This window comes from Larus michahellis, chromosome 4 (genome assembly GCF_964199755.1).
Source record: "Larus michahellis chromosome 4, bLarMic1.1, whole genome shotgun sequence".
Taxonomy (NCBI): Eukaryota; Metazoa; Chordata; class Aves; order Charadriiformes; family Laridae; genus Larus; species Larus michahellis.
Window position 1 is genome coordinate 36,848,797 of NC_133899.1, and position 20,692 is coordinate 36,869,488.

The window sequence follows — 20,692 nt, forward strand, 5'->3', positions numbered from 1 at the left end:
TTTAAGGAAAGAACAGAGCTGTTGTGTGTTTAATACATGCTCAAAACCAATTACTTAATCTTGATCATGCCTTTTAAATCCTTGGGTAAGAATCTGTGCTTCCAATATCTTTTTCTACGCCAGTTAAAAGCCGGTACCCAAATACTGCTCCTTCTCCTTTTGTGGCACTGAGCGCTCCTTTCTCTCCTTGGTTGTCGTTTAGTTTTAAATAAAACGAATGTATTCACTGGGGAACAAAGAATGCTTTTATATCACATCATCACATCCCATTTTATCTGCGGAGATTTACAGCTTCTGCAGTCTATAGAAGAGCCTATGCATTTTCCGCTCTCAAAAGCAGTAAATATTTTTTTATGAACGTATAGTTTACTTAAGAGGAGACACGCCACTCCCTTCTTTAACACTGTACATAGTTTCTGATGAAATAACATCTGACAAGTGCTGGAGATTCGTGCGGATCCTTGGATATTCCTGGCTTTTGTTCCATTTGGGTCTGGCGTGCTTATTGTCTTTTCCCTAAACCCTGCTGCATTTTCCGGCTCTTTGTGGCAGTGCCTGGGCTTGCTCCGTCTCAGGTGTGTACAGAGGGTTAAACCGCTTTCTGAGAAGATTCGGGCTACTTCTGCAAACGGTGTCTGTTGCAGGAGAGTCCTCAAACTCCCAGCCGTGCGTGGGGCTTGTTAAGGCGTTGGAGCAAAACGGGTTATTTCCCTCCACCCTCCCTCCACCGCTGGATGCTGCTCCCCTCACTGTCGGTACCCAGTGGGGGGCGGCTCGGGGAGGGGGGACGGTGGGCTCCAACGCACCGCTGCGGGTGGGTGGCGATGGCCAGCCCAGCGTGGCCACCACCATCCTCGGTGCCAGGCTGCCGTCCGGCACGCGGAGACAGCGGGCTGACGTGCGGCGGTGGATGGCCGGACGGCGGCGGCAGCTCGGCAGCTGCTCGGCGGATGAGGAGGAGGTTTGCCGCTGCTCCGGCCGCCTTTGTGCACTTTGCAGATGCCTGAGGGTGGCTGGGAAAGTGAGGCAGGGCTGCGGGCCCCTGTGCTTCTGGGGGCTTCCCCACCGAGTTGCCTCTTTTTGGCCAACTCAGCCTCAGACTTTATTTAAAAAAAAAACAAAAACCCCCAAAAAACCAAAAACTACATAAAATTGTTTTTCAGTCCTCAGAAAAATTAAAAATTGATGGTGGATAAGCAGTGCCTGGTACTGCTGAGTGTGATGCTGATGCAATACGCAGCCATAAGTTCCGCTCTGCACCTCGCAGCTGCAGGGAGCTGTGGGGGGGGCTCTGGAAACGGGTTATTGATAAACTTCGACGGTGAGGAGCCGCGCCGCCCGCTTTGAGCAGCGTTAGTCTTTGTGCAGCGAGGATCCTAACACCGATCTCGGCGATAACCCAGCTAGAGATCGTGTGATCCGAGCTATTTCCGTTAAGCATGTTGATGTTACAGTAAATGTGACATGTGGGTGTTGATTGAAGGGACATCATTTTCAGGCCTGCTTTGGGCCAACACCCTGAAGAGCGAGTCACTTCTTTGTGCTCGCTCCCCAACTGGGCTGAGCTCTTTCTGGATGTGCCTTCAAGACAGCAGCGACTGTGCGCAGAGAACAGCGGGCTCGGCGTGCTGTGGCACGCTTGCGGGTGGCTTCCCATGCCCGGGCACCATGGTGGATCTCGGGCAGCCCCAGTTCAGTCCTAGAGATGGGTGGCCCCTGGGGTAGCCCATGCTTCACCCCCTGGGGTGGGCAGCAGGGCAGGCGGTGGCTGCGGTGGGGTGCCGGGGGGCAGGCAGGGCACCCAGCAGCACCCCTGCGGCAGAGGCACTGGCGGCGCTCTCCTTAACCACCCCGTTATCGATTTGTGCAGAAACCGCCTGTGGAGGGGAGGTTTCGCACGCAGCGCTTTGGCCCGACACCAAACCGTTCCCTCTTCCCCCTTTTCTCTCTGCCGCCTTTTGGTCCTGTGGGATGGAAAAAATAAGGAAAGAGAATAGGTTGGCAACTTTTTGCTCCCTTCTTACCGTGGTTCTGCAGTGTAATGAAAAGGCAAGAAAATAAATTACTGCTGCCTGGACCCAGCCTCACCCAAACCCCGTGAACAAGCACCCACGGTTTTGTCCTTAGAGGCCTTGGAAATGATTTTGAGTAACCCAGTCTTTTTCACTGTTACTGGGTACGATTTTGAGACATCTGACAGGCAGAAAGTAGTCAGCATGTGCATTCGCTTTAATACTGGGCATGAGAATATTGTTTGCATGGGGCACATATGCTCTAATGATGTCACCGCGCTGAAGTAGGAGCGCTGGTGGTTTTGCGACAGTGCCTTTATGGAATTAAGGAGTTTGTCCGCTGTATTTTGGCGTGGTAGGCAGCCAGGGAGCTGGGAGATGCTGCTCAGACTCCAGCCAGCAAGCGTAATGCTTTTCGAAGTAAAAGAGCAAATGATTTAAATTGTCCGGCTGCATTAATTTTATGAAGCCATCGGATAACAAGAGTGTCACTCCATAGATCACCCATCCCCAACTCGCTGTGCTCCCTTGGCAGGCAATGCCAAGGCAATCCTCTTCGGAAGGAATCGCTGGGTGCAAGGAAAATGCTGGGCACACCTTAACACACCTGGAAGAACCAGGGCACGAGTCTTGGCTGGAAATAGCTCGTTTGCATTTTTTTCCTTTTCCCACGTAAGGGAGATGAGATGTTTCCCATCCTCCTTTTTTGTGTGGCTTGATTTCTCCTTCTTAAAAAAAAAGTTATAAATTAATTTTAAATAAATACTCGTGAGGAAACACCCTCCTCCCCCCCAAAACCCAGCTACCAACAAACAGCAATAAAACCACAGAGTTAAATTCAAATACTGTGAAGCGACTCATTTGAAACCCACAGACACAAGTGGAGTCAGAACTTTAGATTGAGACTGGCCTAAATTGCCCCATTGGTATTAAAGGACTCCTTAAACAGCCTAAGATCTTGGCTGCTGTATTAACTAGGCATGACCCGATGCGTTATGGGCTGGACTTGCAGGCTTTTTTCTCTTTTCCTTTGTGGGTTTTAAATCTCTCCTGTAATGTTACTTGAATGTAGGTTTTTAATGGCTTAATTGAGTTGTCAATAGGAAGCCTTTTCCTTTTTTTTTTTTTTTATTCCAGGCAAAAAAAAATAAATGTAAATTGACATGGATAAAATGCATTTGAAGATCTATTCAGCATTTTGTTTTTCATTCTTTTATGTCTGTTTTCCACATCCCGAATAAGGGGATGTTAATATAGCTTCTGCATTGTTGGGTGTACGGCTGGTCTCATGCTTGATGATTTATTAAGCTCAAATCAGAAATAGAGTCGAGTAAAAAAATCTTTTGATAGTTTGAAACCCAATTACTACTGATCATGAGGGCTCGGCGTACCAAGAAAACGAAAAGCTGATTTTCAGTAATGTGACGACTGCCAAAATATGAAGGAATACCAGATGTTATTTTAAAAAAGTGCCATTGCAGAGTCCTTGGAAAGAGAGAGCGAGGGAGTGTAAGTGAATAGGTGTATGTGGATTTAACTAATATTCAAATGAGGCGTAGAACTGAAAAGAAAGAATTCGCAACAGTTTAGCTGTTTAAACCTCCTCCATGTTTCCACAGACGCCTGGTCGGGACTCTTATCAAATGCAGCAGTTTCGCTATGTTTTCTGAAGAGCACAATTTAAATCGCAGGCAAAAAAAAATAAAAATCCTCACATCCAAAAGATAATAAAGTTGAGATCTGTGCTTTTATTTTTATTTGTTTTATATCTATAAATGCCAAAATTCAGCCTTTGTAATCGCAGAGACAGACTTTAATGTGAAGGCTTTACGGGAATGTTAGGTGAAACTGGTAACAAGCATTTTCCCTCTCTGCCCCCTTTTTTCCTTACGACCCTCGGTTCAGTTCCTGTTTTTGTGTTGTCTTTTCCAGCTCTTTGTCCCATCTCCCGCGTGTGTATCTGGGTGCCTGTGTGTGCCTCGCTGTGTGTGGGGTTGGTTTTTTTTAATATTTTGACACTCTGCTCCCCCTTAATAGGAATTCTTCCTAGAAATAGCGCGCACATTTCTAAAGGACCCTTTTCACAGTCCTTTTCTTTTGGCTCTAAAATGATGTATATGTAATTGGTAATTAAAGGTGCAAGCTCTCTTCAATATAAACAATATTGCTCAATGTTAGATCATTAAAGGGAACCGCAGCACTAAATAATTACCTTTTGCATCGTGACACGCTGTTCGCAGGCATCCGCTCCCTTCCCAGCAGTCCCTGTTCAGCACAGGGTTACGGTTACATTTTCACTAAAGCAAGGAGGCATCTTTTCGTGATATAAATCGGTGAATTAATTACGTAGTATTGTCTTCAAACTCCTTTTAAAGTTAGATTAAGGGGGGGGAAAGGTAATTAATGGTTTTCAGAACGACTATTGTGCCGTGTATTTGGTAAGCTTGGTGTGAGTTGGGAAACCGAAGCTTTCCCGTGCCCATCGTCTGCTCCAGCAGGACAGTCCGTGCTCGGGCACTTCTCGGGGGTCCTCTTCCTTTTCCTGCTGCCGCTGGTGCTGCTGCTCTCCCCTTTGCCGTTACTGAGCTGTGATGCAACTTGTAATACAGCTGGTGGATACACCGATCAATTATTTATTCTGGAAGCCAAAAGTGGGCGCGATTCTTTTTCTAAACCGCCTTTTTCAAGGCTCAGCCATTTTTGTTGCCAGGTAATACATGTCACCTCCTACCTCTTGTCCCTTTCCTATGTGTTTTGGTTTTTTTTTTTGCAATCTGGTGAAGAGCGGGACAAAACATTTGTTTTCGGCCAGGAGGAGAATCCAAATCTGGATTATAACATCTGTTTATCTCAGTCTCGCTTCTTTTGAGATATTTGTGTGACTTGCTTTGCCCAGGAAATCCGTAAGCAAACCTCTTGGGTTAATAGAGAACATTTTTCCTCCTATTCCTTTAATCCTGATTCGATTAGAGGTCTCACTCGCTGATTTACATACTGTTAGTTCCTCTGTTTTGTTCAGACCAAATCCTATAGTCCTTGCAGAGGCAAAACAGCCTTAGGCAAAAGTCAGTGGAAATTTTGCCCGAGTAAAGACCAAGGTTTGTATGATTTGGCAGTTACACGGCAGAACAAGAGAAAACAAACCAAAAAACACGTTTTGCCCCAGAAATAGATTGTGATCCGTAATTATTTTAAAATGTAAAAATTATCTTCCAATTACTATTAAAAACATACTGTGTTTTATTAATTGTGAAATGAGAAGTTACTTATTTCTTAAAAACTGATGCAGGTCACTCAGAAATGCTTTCCCAGTCTTTAGGGGTGAGGGTGTGAAATCCATCAGGTCCGAGGGCAAAATTTAAAGAAAAAACTTTTATTAACCTATAAAGCAACTGCAGGGGTATTTGAGAGCAGGCAAATGGGTGGAAGATTTCAGGCTCACCAATATTCCAATAAGTGCCTCATTCTCTTTCCCCATGTACAGACTTTTGAAACCCCTTACCTTCTGAGACTGTATCCTGCTTACCTGCCTCTTGCAAACAGGTTGCTGTAATTTGTGCTAATGGGTGGTCATTTAACCTTGCCGGTATCTTTGTAATGGGACAAGGTGGTACTAATTTTGTACACCACACGGAGCCTGATCCTGCTTGTTTGGAGAATGCAAACAATTTCCCCCCCCCTCTCCCTGAAACAGGAGAGGCTGGGGTGCATAAGCTTTGCTGGATGGGACTTTGGCCAGATGGCTGGGAGGTGCGGTGGGAATGAGAAGGTGGGATAAAAGGAGAGGAACTATTTCAGAAAGTGACTCGGGGCTCGAGCGTTTGCAAAATGGCTCTTTGCTGATATCCTTGCAGGGCTGGCAGCAGTGGGAAGGAGCTGTCAGGAAAGCTATGCCAGGTCAGCCTTTCCATTTTGTTTCAGGCAGGCTTGGTTGCAAAATATATTGAAATCATTCTGGGAGAGCGGAAGAGCTGAAAAAGAAAAGAAAGATCTAATCAGGCTTGGCTTCTTTGGGGGGGGTGAGGGGAGGCTGGGCCTCTTGTGATGTCTGTGAACATTCAAAGCAATCTCTTTCTCTTCTCCCCTCGTCCCTTTCCTCCCTCTTTCTCCTTGTCCATGTAAAGCAGAGGCTGACCATGTGGAACCGGCACTCGCCGACGAGGATGAGAGCCTGGCAATAGCAGAGCCGGGCGGCATCAGCATCGCCGCAGGCGGGACAGACCCCGACTTGTTAACCTGTGGACAGTGTCAGATGAACTTCCCGCTGGGAGACATCTTGGTTTTTATAGAGCACAAGAGAAAACAGTGCAATGGCACTGGTGGTGCCTGCTATGAAAAGAGCATGGATAAGAGCAGCCCTCCCCCCTCCTCACGCGCCGAGCTCAGGAAAGTGTCAGAGCCAGTGGAAATCGGGATCCAAGTCACACCCGATGAAGAAGACCGTCTTCTCACGCCTACAAAAGGAATTTGCCCCAAGCAGGAGAACATTGCAGGTACAGCATGTTTTACACTCAATCAACTGCCTAGGTAATCTTTTAACGAGAGCCCTCTAGAAAGTGCCATGAAACAAAGGTTTCAGTAACAGGTCTTTATAGGAGCCATCGGTCTGGAGGATCCTCACCGCTATGCAGGGCTCAGCAGGGCTGCCCACCCCACGCTTAATTCAGTGTAGCTATCTGCGCAGGGCCAGCTCCTGAAGAGCGGGGACTCTCGATCCCCCAGGAGAGGCCGGTGGCAGCCTGTACACACAGGAAAAAGCAGAAGGTTGGGGTCAGAAATTATTTCAGCAGTGTCTTTAAGCAGGTAGCAGTGGTGGAGGGATAGGGATTTTGGTGAGATGCCCAGTTCAGTTCGCTTTAGACACCCTTTGCAACATGCAGACCCTCTGGGAAGGACCAAATCCCAACCCCACTGAAGAGAGTGGAAAAATCCTCTTCTCACTGATTGCAGCAGGAAGAGGATTTGGTTGCAAGGGCTGAAGAAGGGCTTCATTAAGTCCTTGCTTGTTCTTTCTACTGGGGTAGATGTCATCTTCCTTGTCTGCGTTGCCTCCTGTGCCACCCGTGCTGGGGCTCTGCAGATGGCTGGAGTTGGGTGGGTGACACCTCCATTCACATGCACACCCCAAATGGGGCTTTGGGAAGAGGAGACAAGAGCACAGGCTAGCCCCGGTGAGCAAATTGCAGGCATTTCTTTTTCTAAAACTCTCGGAAGTGGTGCAGTTAACTCAGCGGACCCCCCCGCCCCCGGCTCAGAGGTGGGCAGGCGGGTGATGGCATCCACCTGGGCAAGCTGTGGTGCAGTGGTTTCTGCAGAGCACCTGGTGTGGGGCCGCTTCCGTCGTGCAGAGCGTTCCTCCCCTCTGCAGCAGGGAAAGGAAGGCTGCTCTCCCTGCTAGTGAGGGAGAGTTTATGTTATGCAGCAGGATCTCCCCTCAAACAGGCCTTTTTTGCTCAAATGGACTGTATCCCATACAGAAGACCAGTGGCAATTTGTCTTTGCTGCGGCTATCACAGTTTCTCTAGGAATTGTCATATGGGATTAGGTCTGACAGTCCAGGATCCTGCCTGTAGTAGAGATGTTCCCACGAGGGGCTCGTCAGAAGACTTGTTAGAGGCTCCTCTTTTTACAGTTGAAGCTTAGGAGATGCCTGCTTTTAGCATGGGAGGTCTCTGAGTCAGTCCCCAGCATCTCTGATGGGCTCGGCTATCATATAAGTAAGGATCTGGGCTTTGAACTGCTGCAGTCTTCAGATCTCCAGATGGTCTGCCGCTTAGGAGAGGGCATATGCCATCCATTGACTACCTTGTAGGCTTCTAGGAATCTTTTTTGGGTGCAGCCACTGTCTTGGCATGGGGCAGCTGGTAGCTTTGGGGGCATTAGCAGTGGCAGCCTGTGCTGTAGTGTTGTAAGCAATGCTACTGCAAGACCAGACCCCGTCCTTTCCTCATCCTTTTTCAGCTTTCCCCATCCTTTTGCAGTTGTGAACACATTTCTTGGCAGAGATGACTACCTCATGGTGTAGCAGCTTTGAAGGCTGGATTTCCTTCCCATTTGGTGGGAGCAGAAGAGAAGTATTCAGGACCTTCTCCCCCAGTCTACTGAAGGCCTCCTGAATGGTGCTGAGCACTCTCAATAGCCGTTGATCACTGCAAGCTGACGGTGCTCAGCCCCTTGCAGTGCTTAGTGATGTTGGTCCAGGAGACCTATGCTGTAGTTGCAGTCGAGATCTCATCTTTTACTAATCTCTGCCCAAATTCAGTCCACAGTGAAATACCCCAATGGCTATACCCAGCGCAGAGGGTGCCATCCCATCCCAGCTTCTGGGGATCACATCAATATAGCACTTTGGTCATGCAGAAGATCTGCTGTGGGAGGGGGTGGAGAGGATGTTCACATGTGGAAAAGACATAACAAAAAATATATAAAAGCCAATCTGGAGCACCTAATCTCTTTCAGACTAAACTGAATATCAAATGAAAATATGTAGGAAAGATTTTGAATTGAGAAAAAGAAAAGGGTTTATCGTTTGATTGGCATTTTCTCAGCAGTGCATGGAGATAGGGACATCCACTAAATAGTGCAGTAATAATGCTTTCTCAATTAGGAGCCCAGCTCCGAGATAAAAAGGTGCAGTGTCCTTCCATATTTTTTTTAATAGCAGCGGATAGTTTTCAATAGTAGGATAAAAGCCTCACATTACAGCCATGGAGGGTAGCCATGAAAAACCCACAGAAGTCATTCACTGGAAAGGCTTTAGTGGGATATACCAAACCCCTTATTTATATTTCAATAGAAAGGCTTTCTGCATTAGCCAAGAAAATCAGAATCTGCATTTAACATTAAAGGTATTTCCCAGTGAGCGGCTGTAGAGCATTGTTGTTAGATTTGTTAAAAAAAGAGACTAAATACGATTTCATAAAAGGGAAACTTAATCTCTAAGGCAGCTTTCTCCCACCCCGCCACCCCCTCCCTTTATTTTTTTATTTTTTTGGTAATAATGCAACAGCCTACAGTATTTTTACTTTAAATGTGACGAAAGATATTCTTAGCCTTTCTGTACTGCGACAGGAAGAATGAATTTCTTTATTCCACCAAGAAATATGTAAAATAATCCCTTAGAAGTATGGGGAGATATGTTTGTTCAAAGCATTTAAAATGTTATTTTAATCAAAGGCACAAAACACTCTACATGCTGTGTCAGCTAAAGGAGACCATTACATTTTAACAGCAAATCATGCTCTCTTTCCCCCTCCTAGCCAGCGCCCCCCCTTTTGAAACTAACTTTTTTTTTTTATTAAATAAAAAGGCGAAAAAGATTAAAGAATAAAAAAACTTCAGTGGCTCAAATGTATAAAGTAATTTAATATGGTGGAAGCATTAATTATTTTAGCTTAATTGAATTCTGAGGACTGCAGTAGTTGCATTTTTGTAGACAAGCTCTGTTTATTATTTCTTTGTGTAGATTAACAGTAAAGGAAACATAGATAACTTTCAGTTATTTATTGTAAAATAAATGTGTCAATTCATGTGTAAAGCAAGCTGTTCAAAGATAATTGAGTCTTTATATTTGAAGAGGGAAACCAGAAATCACCCACTCGCCACTCCGGCTCCCTGAAATATGCTGCCACCGCTGCTGCCCTCAAATAGGTTTCAGCTCCTCTCCTTGATCTTGTGTTATTTTTGTAGACCTTCTTATTTGGTCGAAATGATTTGTGTGGCCTTCTGCGGTGTGCCTAAGCTGACAAACCTTACAGCTTCCCATGGCTGAGTGTAGTGAGGGTATGTCAAGCGGCTGAGCTTGGCTCTGCTGTTGCACCTCTCTTCCCTCTGGGCGTGAGGATGCAGCACCGCGCTGAGCATTCACCCTGACGCAGGGTGCTCCGGATTCCCGAGGTCTTCCCTCCTCTCTTGCCTTTTTTTTTCTTTCTTTTTGCCTTTCTTTCTTGGTAACTCTGCTTGCTCTGGTCACGGAATGTCTCTCTTGACCACACAACACGCCTTGTGCTGCTTTGAGGGAGGCAGGTAGAGCTCAGGAGTCTGCAAGGATTTGCATGCACATAACGCAAATCTCCAACTGACATTTCTAGATACCAGTAGAGACAAAGACAACTTTATCTCTGCAAGCAGCTTTTAAAGACCACCTGATAATGAAGTCTGTCATCTTTTCCTGACTTGTAACTTGCAAATCCATGCTTTTCAAGGTGCTTTCATTTAGTTACCACTGTCCCTAAGGTGTGTGGTAGCATGTTAGCTGGCACTGGAAGGACGTGACTTGCTTAGGAGCAGTCTGTCCTGTAAAGTTGTTTTTTTTTTCAAATTGGCTGACCTGTTTGAAATCAGTTCTCGTACAGAGGGTGTGATAGTATCAAACAGATGTACCAGATTATTGCACAGCAAAACACAGCCAGGCCAATGAGTTGGCTAGGAGTTATCAGTCGCTGCTTCTTTTGCTTCACCGCTGGCAGGTATTTTGGAAACAATTAGGCCACCGTTGTATTTTATACCTCTTTTTATCTTTCATATTTATCAGATCTTGGGCGTAACCAGGTGACCTGTCCTGGCTGAAGAAGGCCCTGGGGAGGTGGCTCCTGCTGTCTTTTGAGTGATGATATCTCCTGTCCTTCTCACAGGCCCTGCTGGACTCACAGGCCACTAGGCTGTTTGTTAGCAGGGCTCTCTGAAATGATCCAGATTAAAAAAAAAGTACTGGTCAGCTTGTTCTTAACGCTGGATGGTTTCAGGGAACTGCGGCAGAGAGGAGGGAGCCTTGGTGGGGCAGGCACCACATGGACCAGACCTTCTCCAGCTTCACTGGCTGGTCTGCATGCTCCAGGCAGCGTACCCTCATGGACAGATAACCACACCAGCAGCAGAGGTTCATTAAGACAGCGTAGTTAATTTCTGCAAAGACGGTGCTAGGAAAGGGGAGGGAGTTGATTGGAATTCCTCATTCATCCCGTCCTGGCCACCAGTGCTGGGCTCCATACATTATGTACTTGAACTAGATGTGCATCGTGAAAAAAGGCTCCCTGTCAGAGGCAGGATTTAACTGCAACCCCTGCTCCATGAATGTTCATTTCAGGCTTTTGAATGGTAAAACTGCCAGTGAGAGAAACTAAATAACTCGCATGTGCTGGAAGCCAGAGATAAACACCGCCGCAGGTTGCCATGAAATAGGCTATTTGATATATTTAGAATTGTTATTTTTCTCCAAATTAAGATTAGTTAAATCCATGTGTGTTGTGTGAGTGATTGTTAACTCAATGGCATGGATTATCCTTTTTTCAAATCATGACAGCTAATTATTATTGCTGTCTACCCTGAGACATTCACTTACAATGTACCATTATGGACCCGCGCACCCATATTAACTGTAGGACTCAGACAGCCATCATGATGCCTTCGCACGTGAGGGGAGGAAAACGCAAGCTGAAACAACCCGAGGCCGGTGGCAGCGACGTTGGGCAGGCTGGGAAGAGTTGTCCTGAGCGGCGGCAATGTCGGGCAGGTTGGGAAGAGGTGTCCAGAGCAGCACTGAGCTGGCACGGGGAACGGGGGCCATCCATTCCCAAGGCCGCCATGGCGCTGGGTCCTGCTGCCGGCATCTCCCCAGGGCGCTGGGTCTGGCAGGAGTGACTTGTCAAAGCCGGCCTAGGAAAAATGCTACGTGAGGACGCAGAGGCTTCCAGAAGCGTGTGGTAACGCAGCCTGAGAAACTCAGGTTGTGGCTGAAATCCTTTTTGTGAGGCTTTTCCAGGCTTGTTTCTTCCCTTGCATCTGCCACGCTTTCCCTCAGCATGGAGGAGTTACCTGGCCGCCGCCGCCTCCTCCTCCTCCTCTGCTGCTTCACCAGGTATTTAGCAACGTGTTTTGCTAATTGGTGTGGCTGAGCAGCATGGGGGGGGGGGTCACGCACACAGGGAAGGTGTCAGCCCGGCTCCCCTGAGAGTGGGGTTAACGAGCAACCCTCCTGGCCCCGGGGACCTCAGCTGAGGTCCTGACTTGGGTCCTGGGGTGAAAAACAAGCCAGGTGATCTCACCCAGAGCCCTGCTTGCGCCGGGGGAGCCTGGCTCTCCCCCTGGGACAGGCCACCCCCAGCCCACGGCAGGGGCCTGCGATGGCAGCTGCCCTCCCCTGGCTCGCTGCGGCTTCAAGCACGGTGAAGGGCTGCCGGAAGATCGACGGCTTAAAAGTTTTAAGGCTGGCCGTGAGGCCAGGTGGAGGGGATGTGATTTTCGGGATCCTTAGTGGGGGCCATCCTGTGGTGGCTTGGTAGCCCCCCATCCTTGGCCTGCCCCCCCGGTTGGCCGTGAGGGACAGCAGGGCCATGGCTGCTGGGCGCTGCACGGCGTCTCCTGCCAAGGCCACGCTCAGCACCCTGCTAATCCCGGCAAGAGTTAAAGGTGAGAAACCTGCCGATTACAAAACCCTTTCTTCCCCTTGCTTGAACTCCACCGCACCCATGTGGCTCGGCTCCAGCGCCTGCTGCTCAGCCTGGGCCCCAGGGCCACCGGCCACCCTTTCCCCGCCGCCATCTCAGCTTGCCCCCAGCCGTGTCCTGCCCGGGGTCCGGCTGGCTTTCCCGGCATCCCTGAGAGTCAAGTGTGAAATTCATCGCACTGAGTTTTAACAGGCTAAAAAAACTCGCTGAGGAATATTATGCCCGTGGTTCTCCCTGCCGGTTTTAGCTTGTTGTTTTGTTCCTCTCACCGCCCTGTTTTTCAAAGCCGTTTTCTGGGCCCTGCGTGCGGCTAGCTGGACCCCCACCCAGCAGGCCAGTGCCGCAGGAGCAGCGGGGGGGTCCTGCTCACCCCACTCCGCCCCGGTGTCACCCCTCAAACTGGCGGTGCTATGCCACATCCATCGGGTGACACCAGAGGGGACCTGCCCACGAACACAGAGGGTGCCGGTCTGTTAAACGGGAGCTCACTGCTGCTATTTTTCTCTCGCTCTAACCTCTCTTAGTTATAGTCATCTTCGGTTTTATGTGTGACACTGCTAGGTAAAACCTTTTCGACAGAAGTGCCATTTTGCAGGCTGATGAGAGGGGATTTAAGAAGGTCATTCAGTACACGTGGCCAGAGTCTTCTCGCTCCGGGGTGGATGCCTATCAGCAGTCACTCTTTTAAGACCAAAATTTGCTCTTTTGCACCAGCTTGGCACTGCCGTTACCCTCGTTTAATTCAGTGGAAGAAGGACTCTGGACTTTCTCAGAGGTAGAGCCCAGTCAAAATGTCACACAACAAAGTGGGTTTTTGCCTTTCTTTGTGCTCTCTTGTGAAATTACTTGGGCCACGTGTGGGAGACAAGAAACCGTGTGTCTATCTGTGATTATTATTAGCATGGAAAGACTGGTAGATTTTCTAGACAACAGTAGTGGTAAATGATAAAAAGGCACCATTCAGCCAGTCATTACTCATTTTCTTTACGACTTTGCAAGCAACTGTTTAGGGGCAAAGTAAAAGTAGTGCCTAGCCAACCTATAGACTGCTTTGGCATTTGTGTGGATGTGACTAATAGCAAGAGGCTTGTGCTCGGTGGAGTATTGATTGCAAGAGAGGACTCTGTGTGGTTCGCAGGGGAGTTTTGCGCTGGGATGTGGCCGAAGGAAAGCCGGTTATGTGGAAGTACTATAAAACAGAAAAGTGCCCGTATAGATAGAAAAAGTTGCTGTTCCTCTCCGACACTGAATAAATACATAAAGGCACAGAAATGGTTCCTTTGCTTCAGCAGGACAGAAGTGCTGCTATAACATGAGGCTGCCTCCCTTCATGTCTTTTCCATAGATTGTTTTTCTTTCTCAGCCCGTGTTTGAACTGCGCTGCCTAGACACACAGTGACCAAATCGGCTGTGACATAAAGGTTGAACCTTTCTAGGGTTTTTTGGAGATTGGAACATTTTTCTATCATAACTGGAGAAAAAAAACCCTGTGAAGTAATCATACTTTTTGTACAAGAAAGGCTTGGATTTCTATGTCATGTCACATAACTTCAAAGGGCATAGATTTGGGGCTGAGTTTCAGCGCTGCCTTCAGTGGCTGAGAGGGAAGATGGGAACCTGGAGGGTGAGAAATAGAGGAGAGAGGGCAGGTACAGCAATAAAACCATGTTTCTCAGCGGACAACCCTGGAAGCCCAGAGAAACTGGGTAGCTCTCGGCTTGGGAGATGTGTGTGCTCGCTCCAAGGAGAGCATCCTTTTCAGCATGGTTCCTTCTCCCCGTTCCCTCCCACCCTCCAAATGGTAATTGGTGGGCCGTGCAGTAGAAATGTTATGAAAAAGAAAAAAAAAAAAAGAAGAAAAAGTGGGTGGGTGGGGTATCTAGGGATTTGGTGTCTAAGCTCAGGAGTTAAGCCGGAAATCCCAGAGATGTAATGAAAACAAAACGGACTTTTCACTCGCGCTGTGGCATTCTGGCAGTGAGAACGCTTTCGTGAGCCAATGTTTTCATTGTAGGTTTTCTCGAGAGAAGTAGTGGAAACGAATCGTTAACCCCTTAACAGGAACGAATGTGGTTGCTGCAGCCGGGAGAGGAGGGCCGTCTTGGCTCCTAGTTGCCACATTGGAGAGCTTGGGGGTGTGTGTATGTTTGTGTGTAGTGGGGAAGGTGGGGTAGATACCGCTTGTAAGGAGTTTAATAATCTTAATGGCAGATGTGAAGTGGTTACTTAGCGGTTGTTGTTTTTTCCTCTTTGCATGTATGCCTTTGCAGAAAGATTTGAGCGCGATCAGCATAAACCACTGTTAAGCCCAGCAGCTCTTAAATTCACTCTTTCTACTGGCATTTGGAAGCATATTTCTTGAGCGAGAAAAGGGGGACACTGCTCGCCGGTCCCTTGGCAGGGTCATAAAAGCTGCAGATGGAAAAGACCTACCAAGTAGCGGATCCCAGTTTTCTTGGAAAGTGGAAGTACAGGATGCATGTCTGTCACAGGCGTGTTACGTATATAGCTTTAAATGTCCAGCAGCCTTGGACGGCGTTCAGCATTAGAGGAGTAAGCCCCTTCATTAAAAGCAAGGGAGTTTGGGGAGGAAGGGAGGTGGGAGTGATTAATCTAATTTACCTTAACAGCCACTTTTGGTGAAGAGATTGTGTATCCCTGTCCTCCATGCTCTGATTAGGCTGCATTTTATTTCGATATTTTATTTCACCTTTTGATCACGGCTGGCACTTACCATATTTTTCTCTCCACTCTCTCATTAGGGTATTTTAACTGCACGTATTCTTGCAAGCGGTATAGAGCATCAGCTCCCTGCTCTAACTAAAAAGCATCTCATCTACCCTTTAGCATCTTGGAAGAGCAATTAAAATCATTATACACCTTCTTCCAGCTGCCCCAGATACTCCGGTCCAGCCCTTGCATGCAGGTTGTGGGACTCTCGGTGCCGTGCCGACTTCGGATGTAATTGCAGAGCTGCTGCAAGGGGCTGTGTCTCTGCAGCTGACCTTGCTTGGCACGTCTGGCCTCTGAATAGATGTTTGCCTTCTTTCTTCCCACTTTGACAGCTCCCCCTCTGTGCACTCCGGCCCCTCACTCTGCCCCAGCCCACTCCTTGTCTGCTCAAAGCTGGGAAAGCACCGCGGAGGCAAGGTATTTGTGGCTGAAACTGCCTTGGCAATGAGCAGAGGCTGAGGAGAGCGTCGGTTCTCTCGCACACCCCTGTTTGAAGAGGGGAAAAATAAGAAAGGAAAGAGATACTGCTGAATCAATGACCGTTCTACATGTGTTTTTTATACCACGCTGCTTTCGTAATGGTCATTTAAACAAGGTGGAGTGGTGGGGGAGGAGAGAACAAGACGAGACTGCAGACAGGGATTAAACAGCCCTCTTCTTCTAAAACATTTATTATTTTCAGAGTCAAACCTGTAGCCAGCTAATGTAACTGTAAAAGTCTCCTTTGAATTATTGGCGAGGCGCTCTGAAGTCTTCTGTTATAGCTGATGTATTTGCGTGCAGGCAAAATCCAGATTTGAATTTAGCCCCTACTTGTTTTATTTTCTTTATTAAACCAACTCCCGGCTCATTTTTTCCTTTCAATCCCGGCCTTTCGTTTCCCGTTTTCTAGAGTGCCCTATTACTAGCTCATAAAAAGAGTTAGAAACTGAAGGGAAGTTTCCTGAGCAAGAAGGAATTTTTTTTTTTTGGCCTTTTTTTTTTTTTTCCTCCCCCTATGGCTTGGCCTGGAGCCAACCTGTCTTTCAACAAGTAGAGAGCCATTCCAAGTTGAAATTTATAGAGCAGAGTCCAGGTTCAAGGGCTGAAGCCCGCCAACAGCTCCAGCCTCTTTGTTACTGATTAATTCTGCAAGCGGTTCAGCTGGTTTGCTCACTTCTGCCTGCTCTTCACAGCACTGCAGCGCTTCCGAGCCGCCTGCCGCTGCTTCCCCCTCCCCTGCTTTTCAGCAGCCCTTTCCCCCTTCACTGTAGAGCAAGCCCCAAAATTCATTTTAACCCCATGCAGTCCAAACTGCACCACATCAGCTTTATGGTAAAATTACAAAAAAATCCTTTCCCCTCCGCTTTTTCCCCCCCTTTTTTATTTTTTCTTTTCCCTACAGCTAATTTTAAACGTCTGGAGCTTCCCATTTAACTTCAACTCATATTAACGATTGCTTCTTGGCATTGTTTGGAACCCAAGTTCCCAGGTTTTAATTAGTTTACTCGAATGCACGCAGCGGGGCAAAATAGTTTCTTTCAGCTTTACCTGCAAAGGATGTTTCCCGTCTCAACGAGGGGGTTTCCCTCGCGGAGGGATTTGAAAGGCAGAAGTTTTCAAGTGGTCTCAATATGGGGCCCCACAAGAGTAAGTGTGGGAGGTGAGGGGGAGAAAGAGCAGGAAGAAAAAAGGAGAAAAAAAGCAAAACCCAACGAGTTTGGGAAAGTACCTTGAAACGAAGATGGTCCCAATCCTGCAACAAACTGGATGTCAAATCATAACCTTATTGACGTCAATGGGGGTTTTGCCATTGGCTTTGGCGAAGGCAGGATTTCATCCTTAGCCCGCGCCGAGCTGTAGGTACGCCAAGGGTCCTCTCGCAGTCAGCAGGATTACTGATGTGCCGAAAGTTAAGCATGTCTGTAAGCGTTGGCAGGATTAAGATCTGTGCTGGTATTTTCAGACCAAGTGAAATGCATGTGGGAGGTTTTTAAAGAAGAAAAGTGCATGGGAGTTTTAAAAAAAGGAGAGTATAGCAGAGCCTGCCATTTTTAAGTGCCTTGGGGAAAAACCTGGGTTGCTATTAAAAATATCGGAGGACTAATGTGTTACTAATTGTGACACAATTAACTTCTTACACTTATTCCATTGCAAGTCCCAAGAAAATAAAAAGATGGGGATGAATAGCTAGAAATTCAGGCCCGTGTTTCAGTTTAAACATTTCTTTTTTATTAACTAGAAATAAAAGCAAGCCTAGAGGTTCACTTTACCGTGCATCTTGAATTACTCTGCTCCTAGAAGTCTACTTTTGAGTAGGTTATTTAAAGAATTAAAAAAGGACAACAACAAAGAAAAGAAGCTCAAACCCAGTAGCTGTCTGAGACCCCTATGTGGCTTTACCACAAAGCTCTTAAATTCTTGTTTAAACATTTCTCCAGAGCTGTTACTCAGGAAATAAAAATGTGTGCTGTTTGGCTATAGCAGATTAAAAGTTTACCTTTAATGTGACAGCTTCTCAAATCTAGTGTCGGAAACGTGCCTCTATTTTATGGTATTATGAAGCAGGTCTGGAGCAGAAACAATATATTTAACGAAGAGGGAACGAGATAGAATTTGTGCATTTCTTTCTTTAATGGTTTATAACCAGAGACCTTTTCTGTGTCTGTCTCTGAAACTTTTGTGCATACAAGTGGCCAGCACATGTAAACCACACTTTGAAATTTAACAGTTAACCTTAAAAAATCTTTAGTTCAGCAAAATGGAACTTTTTTTTTTTTAGACTACGGACAGCTCTTTGTAATGATCTGGCAGAGGATTCTAACGTTGTTTTTTTTCTGCAAAACATTCATAATTTCAGCAGCAGAAAACTGAAGCACACCCGAGCTCCGAAAAGGCTCTCTCTCACATCTGCCTCCGCCTGTGCGCTGATTCCCTGGGGTCCTATTTATAACAATCTAACAAGATAGAATCTGCCTTTGAGTATCAGTAAATATGGCTAAAGATCACAAAACCGTACTCATAATTGTTCAAGACTAAAAGGCAGAATATAGTGTTTGATTAATGTTTATGGTACAGGGCCTTCTTGCAGAAAGAAGTGAAAACGGTAACCCCCAAACCCCCCTAAAAAAAACCCCTGAGCTCCATTCCAGCCCCCTCAGACTCCCCTGAAGGATGTTTGACTGAAAGAATGAAAGACTCCCATTTCAGATGATGCACTTTATTTTTGATTTTGAGGTTGATCGAGGATACCCGATCGGAGCTGTTTCTTGGAAGGGATACACAAGGTAGTTTTCTGTTAGCAGCGCTAGTACACAGGAGCGAAGGACGTCTTTGCTGGCTGCCATAAGCACCCATCCCTCAGGTCGGGGGGCTTTTGACAGCGTGTTGTTTTGGACTCACCTCATCCCTACCACGTCTGATCTGTGGGTGAAGAAAAGCACCCTCAGTCCTCAAGGCTCCCTGTCTGACAATTAGCGCTCATTAGAAATATTTAAGCAGGGGAAGGTTATGGATGCAGCGGTGTCTGTCAGAGACCCCTGCCAAAGGCACCTGCTTGTTTTGGAAGGACTGATCAGCTGGATTGATGAGGTCTGCATTAGCCTTGGGGCTGCTCAGGCTAGGGTTTGTGCTGGGTGACTGGCAGCTTGCAGCAGGCGTTACCTAGGTGGGGTGATGCACCCCTTGTCCTCACTCCCTTGTCAGGAAGCTTGGGAATTCCTATTGTCTTTGCTGTTGGGAGACTTCCCTGCTGTCTGGAAAGGTTTATTTTTTTTCGAGCGATAGTGGGTGGAGAATACAATACAGATGGATCCATTTCTCTTTCATTAGCTCTTTTAAGACGCTTGTTTAAATGGGTTCGCTTTGCTTTTCAAATGGTAAATGTCAGTGTTTCAAATATCACTGTTAACCAAAAAAAAAAATATAAAAAAATAGATCTTTGAAAAAGCCCAAGCCAGGAGTTTGTTAAAATGCTTGTCTAGAAATGGCAAAGGTGACTCTGGACATGCACAAAGAAGGGAAGATGCGGGGAAGAGTCAGGGCTCGTTTACATTCAGGACTGGTCCCTCTCGGGGTCAGGTCCTGGAGGGGGGAGCCAGCGGCAGGGGGAGAGCTGCGGCCAGCAAGTGGGGCTGGGTGCTGGAGAGGGTGCCCGAGGGATGTGCTGAGCGTGTGGCTGTGACTTTTGCAGTGAAACCCCCATGTTTTGGGGAATAGGGCAAGGGTACAGAGGGAAAACCTGGAAGGGCAGATGTGTGTATGCTCCAGCGGAGTTTGTTTCTTACCGAGGAAACTGTGGCCTTTAGGGCGAGACAGGAACTGGGATGTGCAGAGCACTGCGCTAGCAGAAATACCACCCCAGCATGCCATTGCGGGAGAACCTTGGCACTTCTAAAATCACGCTTGAATACTTCTGTTTCCCACCCTCCTGTCCCTACACTTCTCCCAGCCCTGGCAGTGTGATGGCAGAGCCTAAACTCTGTCCCCTGTAACCCTTCTCTAGGGCAGGTCTGTGTGGTTAGATGGTTAAAGCGCAGGAGACCATCAGCCCTTTCTCCAACCTTGTGATCCCACCTTTGTTCCTGGGAGTGGAGCGAGTCCAGTAATTTTTAGCACTCGTTTGCTGTCGGTTTTAACCCTCCCATCTCTTTGCCAGCGCCAGCTTTAAACCGCCCACAGGAGATATGCAGATAGGCACTTTCATTTCTCAGATGAGGTAGAAAAGATGTGAATGGCTTGATTTTCCAAAGTGCCCGGCTGCATCCGGCGGGGGCTCAGGGCAGCCTGCCGTGCTCAGCACCCCTCTGGATGAAGCCACCAGTGCTACCGTCCAAAATGACAGCAGGGAGCAGGTGACGGCAGCGGGGCTATGGCCGGGAGAGCCTGCCCTTTGGTTCACTGCTCACGGCCCTGCCCTTTTGTGTGTGCATTGGTATTTTTGAACAAGCCCAAATCCCTCCGGTTCTCTCCGCTGTTAGCAAGTTCCCCCCCTCCCCAAACTCCTTGGCAAAAAAGGGTTGGATTAAACAAATGTGAAATCATAGGCAGGGCAGCGGGGAGGGCGGCGATCTCACCCATCCCCTCTCGCAGCCTGTGCGATGCCGGTGGGGATGGATGGAGGATGAGAGGCTTCGTGCCACTTCCCGGAGCCTCGGCAGCATTGCCACCGCAGGCATGGTGCCAGAAGATGGCTTCTGCCTTGTAATTGAATAAGGATCTAAGGAAATTTCACTTTGGAGCGTGCGATAGGGCCCTTCCCGGCACGGGGAGATGGGAGCCCCATAGCCAAATGCCTCGGGTGAGATGCTGTCTGAGTTTGGGTGGGTCGGGACTGGGCTGGGTGCCCTCACCTCCCCTGTGGGTGCCAATCCCAAGAGGAGCTGGGTCTCCTCCGTGCAGCATCCCTATAAGTGGGTACTGAGGAAGAGGAGGAGGCAAGGGGGAAAGAGGGGGAGGGGGGGAGAAAAGAAAAGATCTGTGACAAAATCGTGCGACACCCACGTAAATATTGTTTGTATGAAT

General features: G+C 47.6%; 1 protein-coding gene across 6 annotated transcripts in view; it reads left to right on the top strand.

The window, feature by feature from the left end:
- Positions 1–20,692, top strand: part of BCL11B (BCL11 transcription factor B) — a 97,210-nt gene that overhangs the window by 9,549 nt on the left and 66,969 nt on the right. For 3 of the 6 annotated variants that reach the window (XM_074584040.1, XM_074584044.1, XM_074584042.1), the window contains exon 2: positions 6,137–6,505. In XM_074584040.1, the coding sequence (XP_074440141.1) occupies positions 6,137–6,505 (369 nt within the window). Of the gene's footprint in view, positions 1–553; positions 576–6,136; positions 6,506–20,692 lie in introns of those variants that run through there. The other 3 variants (XM_074584041.1, XM_074584045.1, XM_074584043.1) reach the window with 2 other exon arrangements.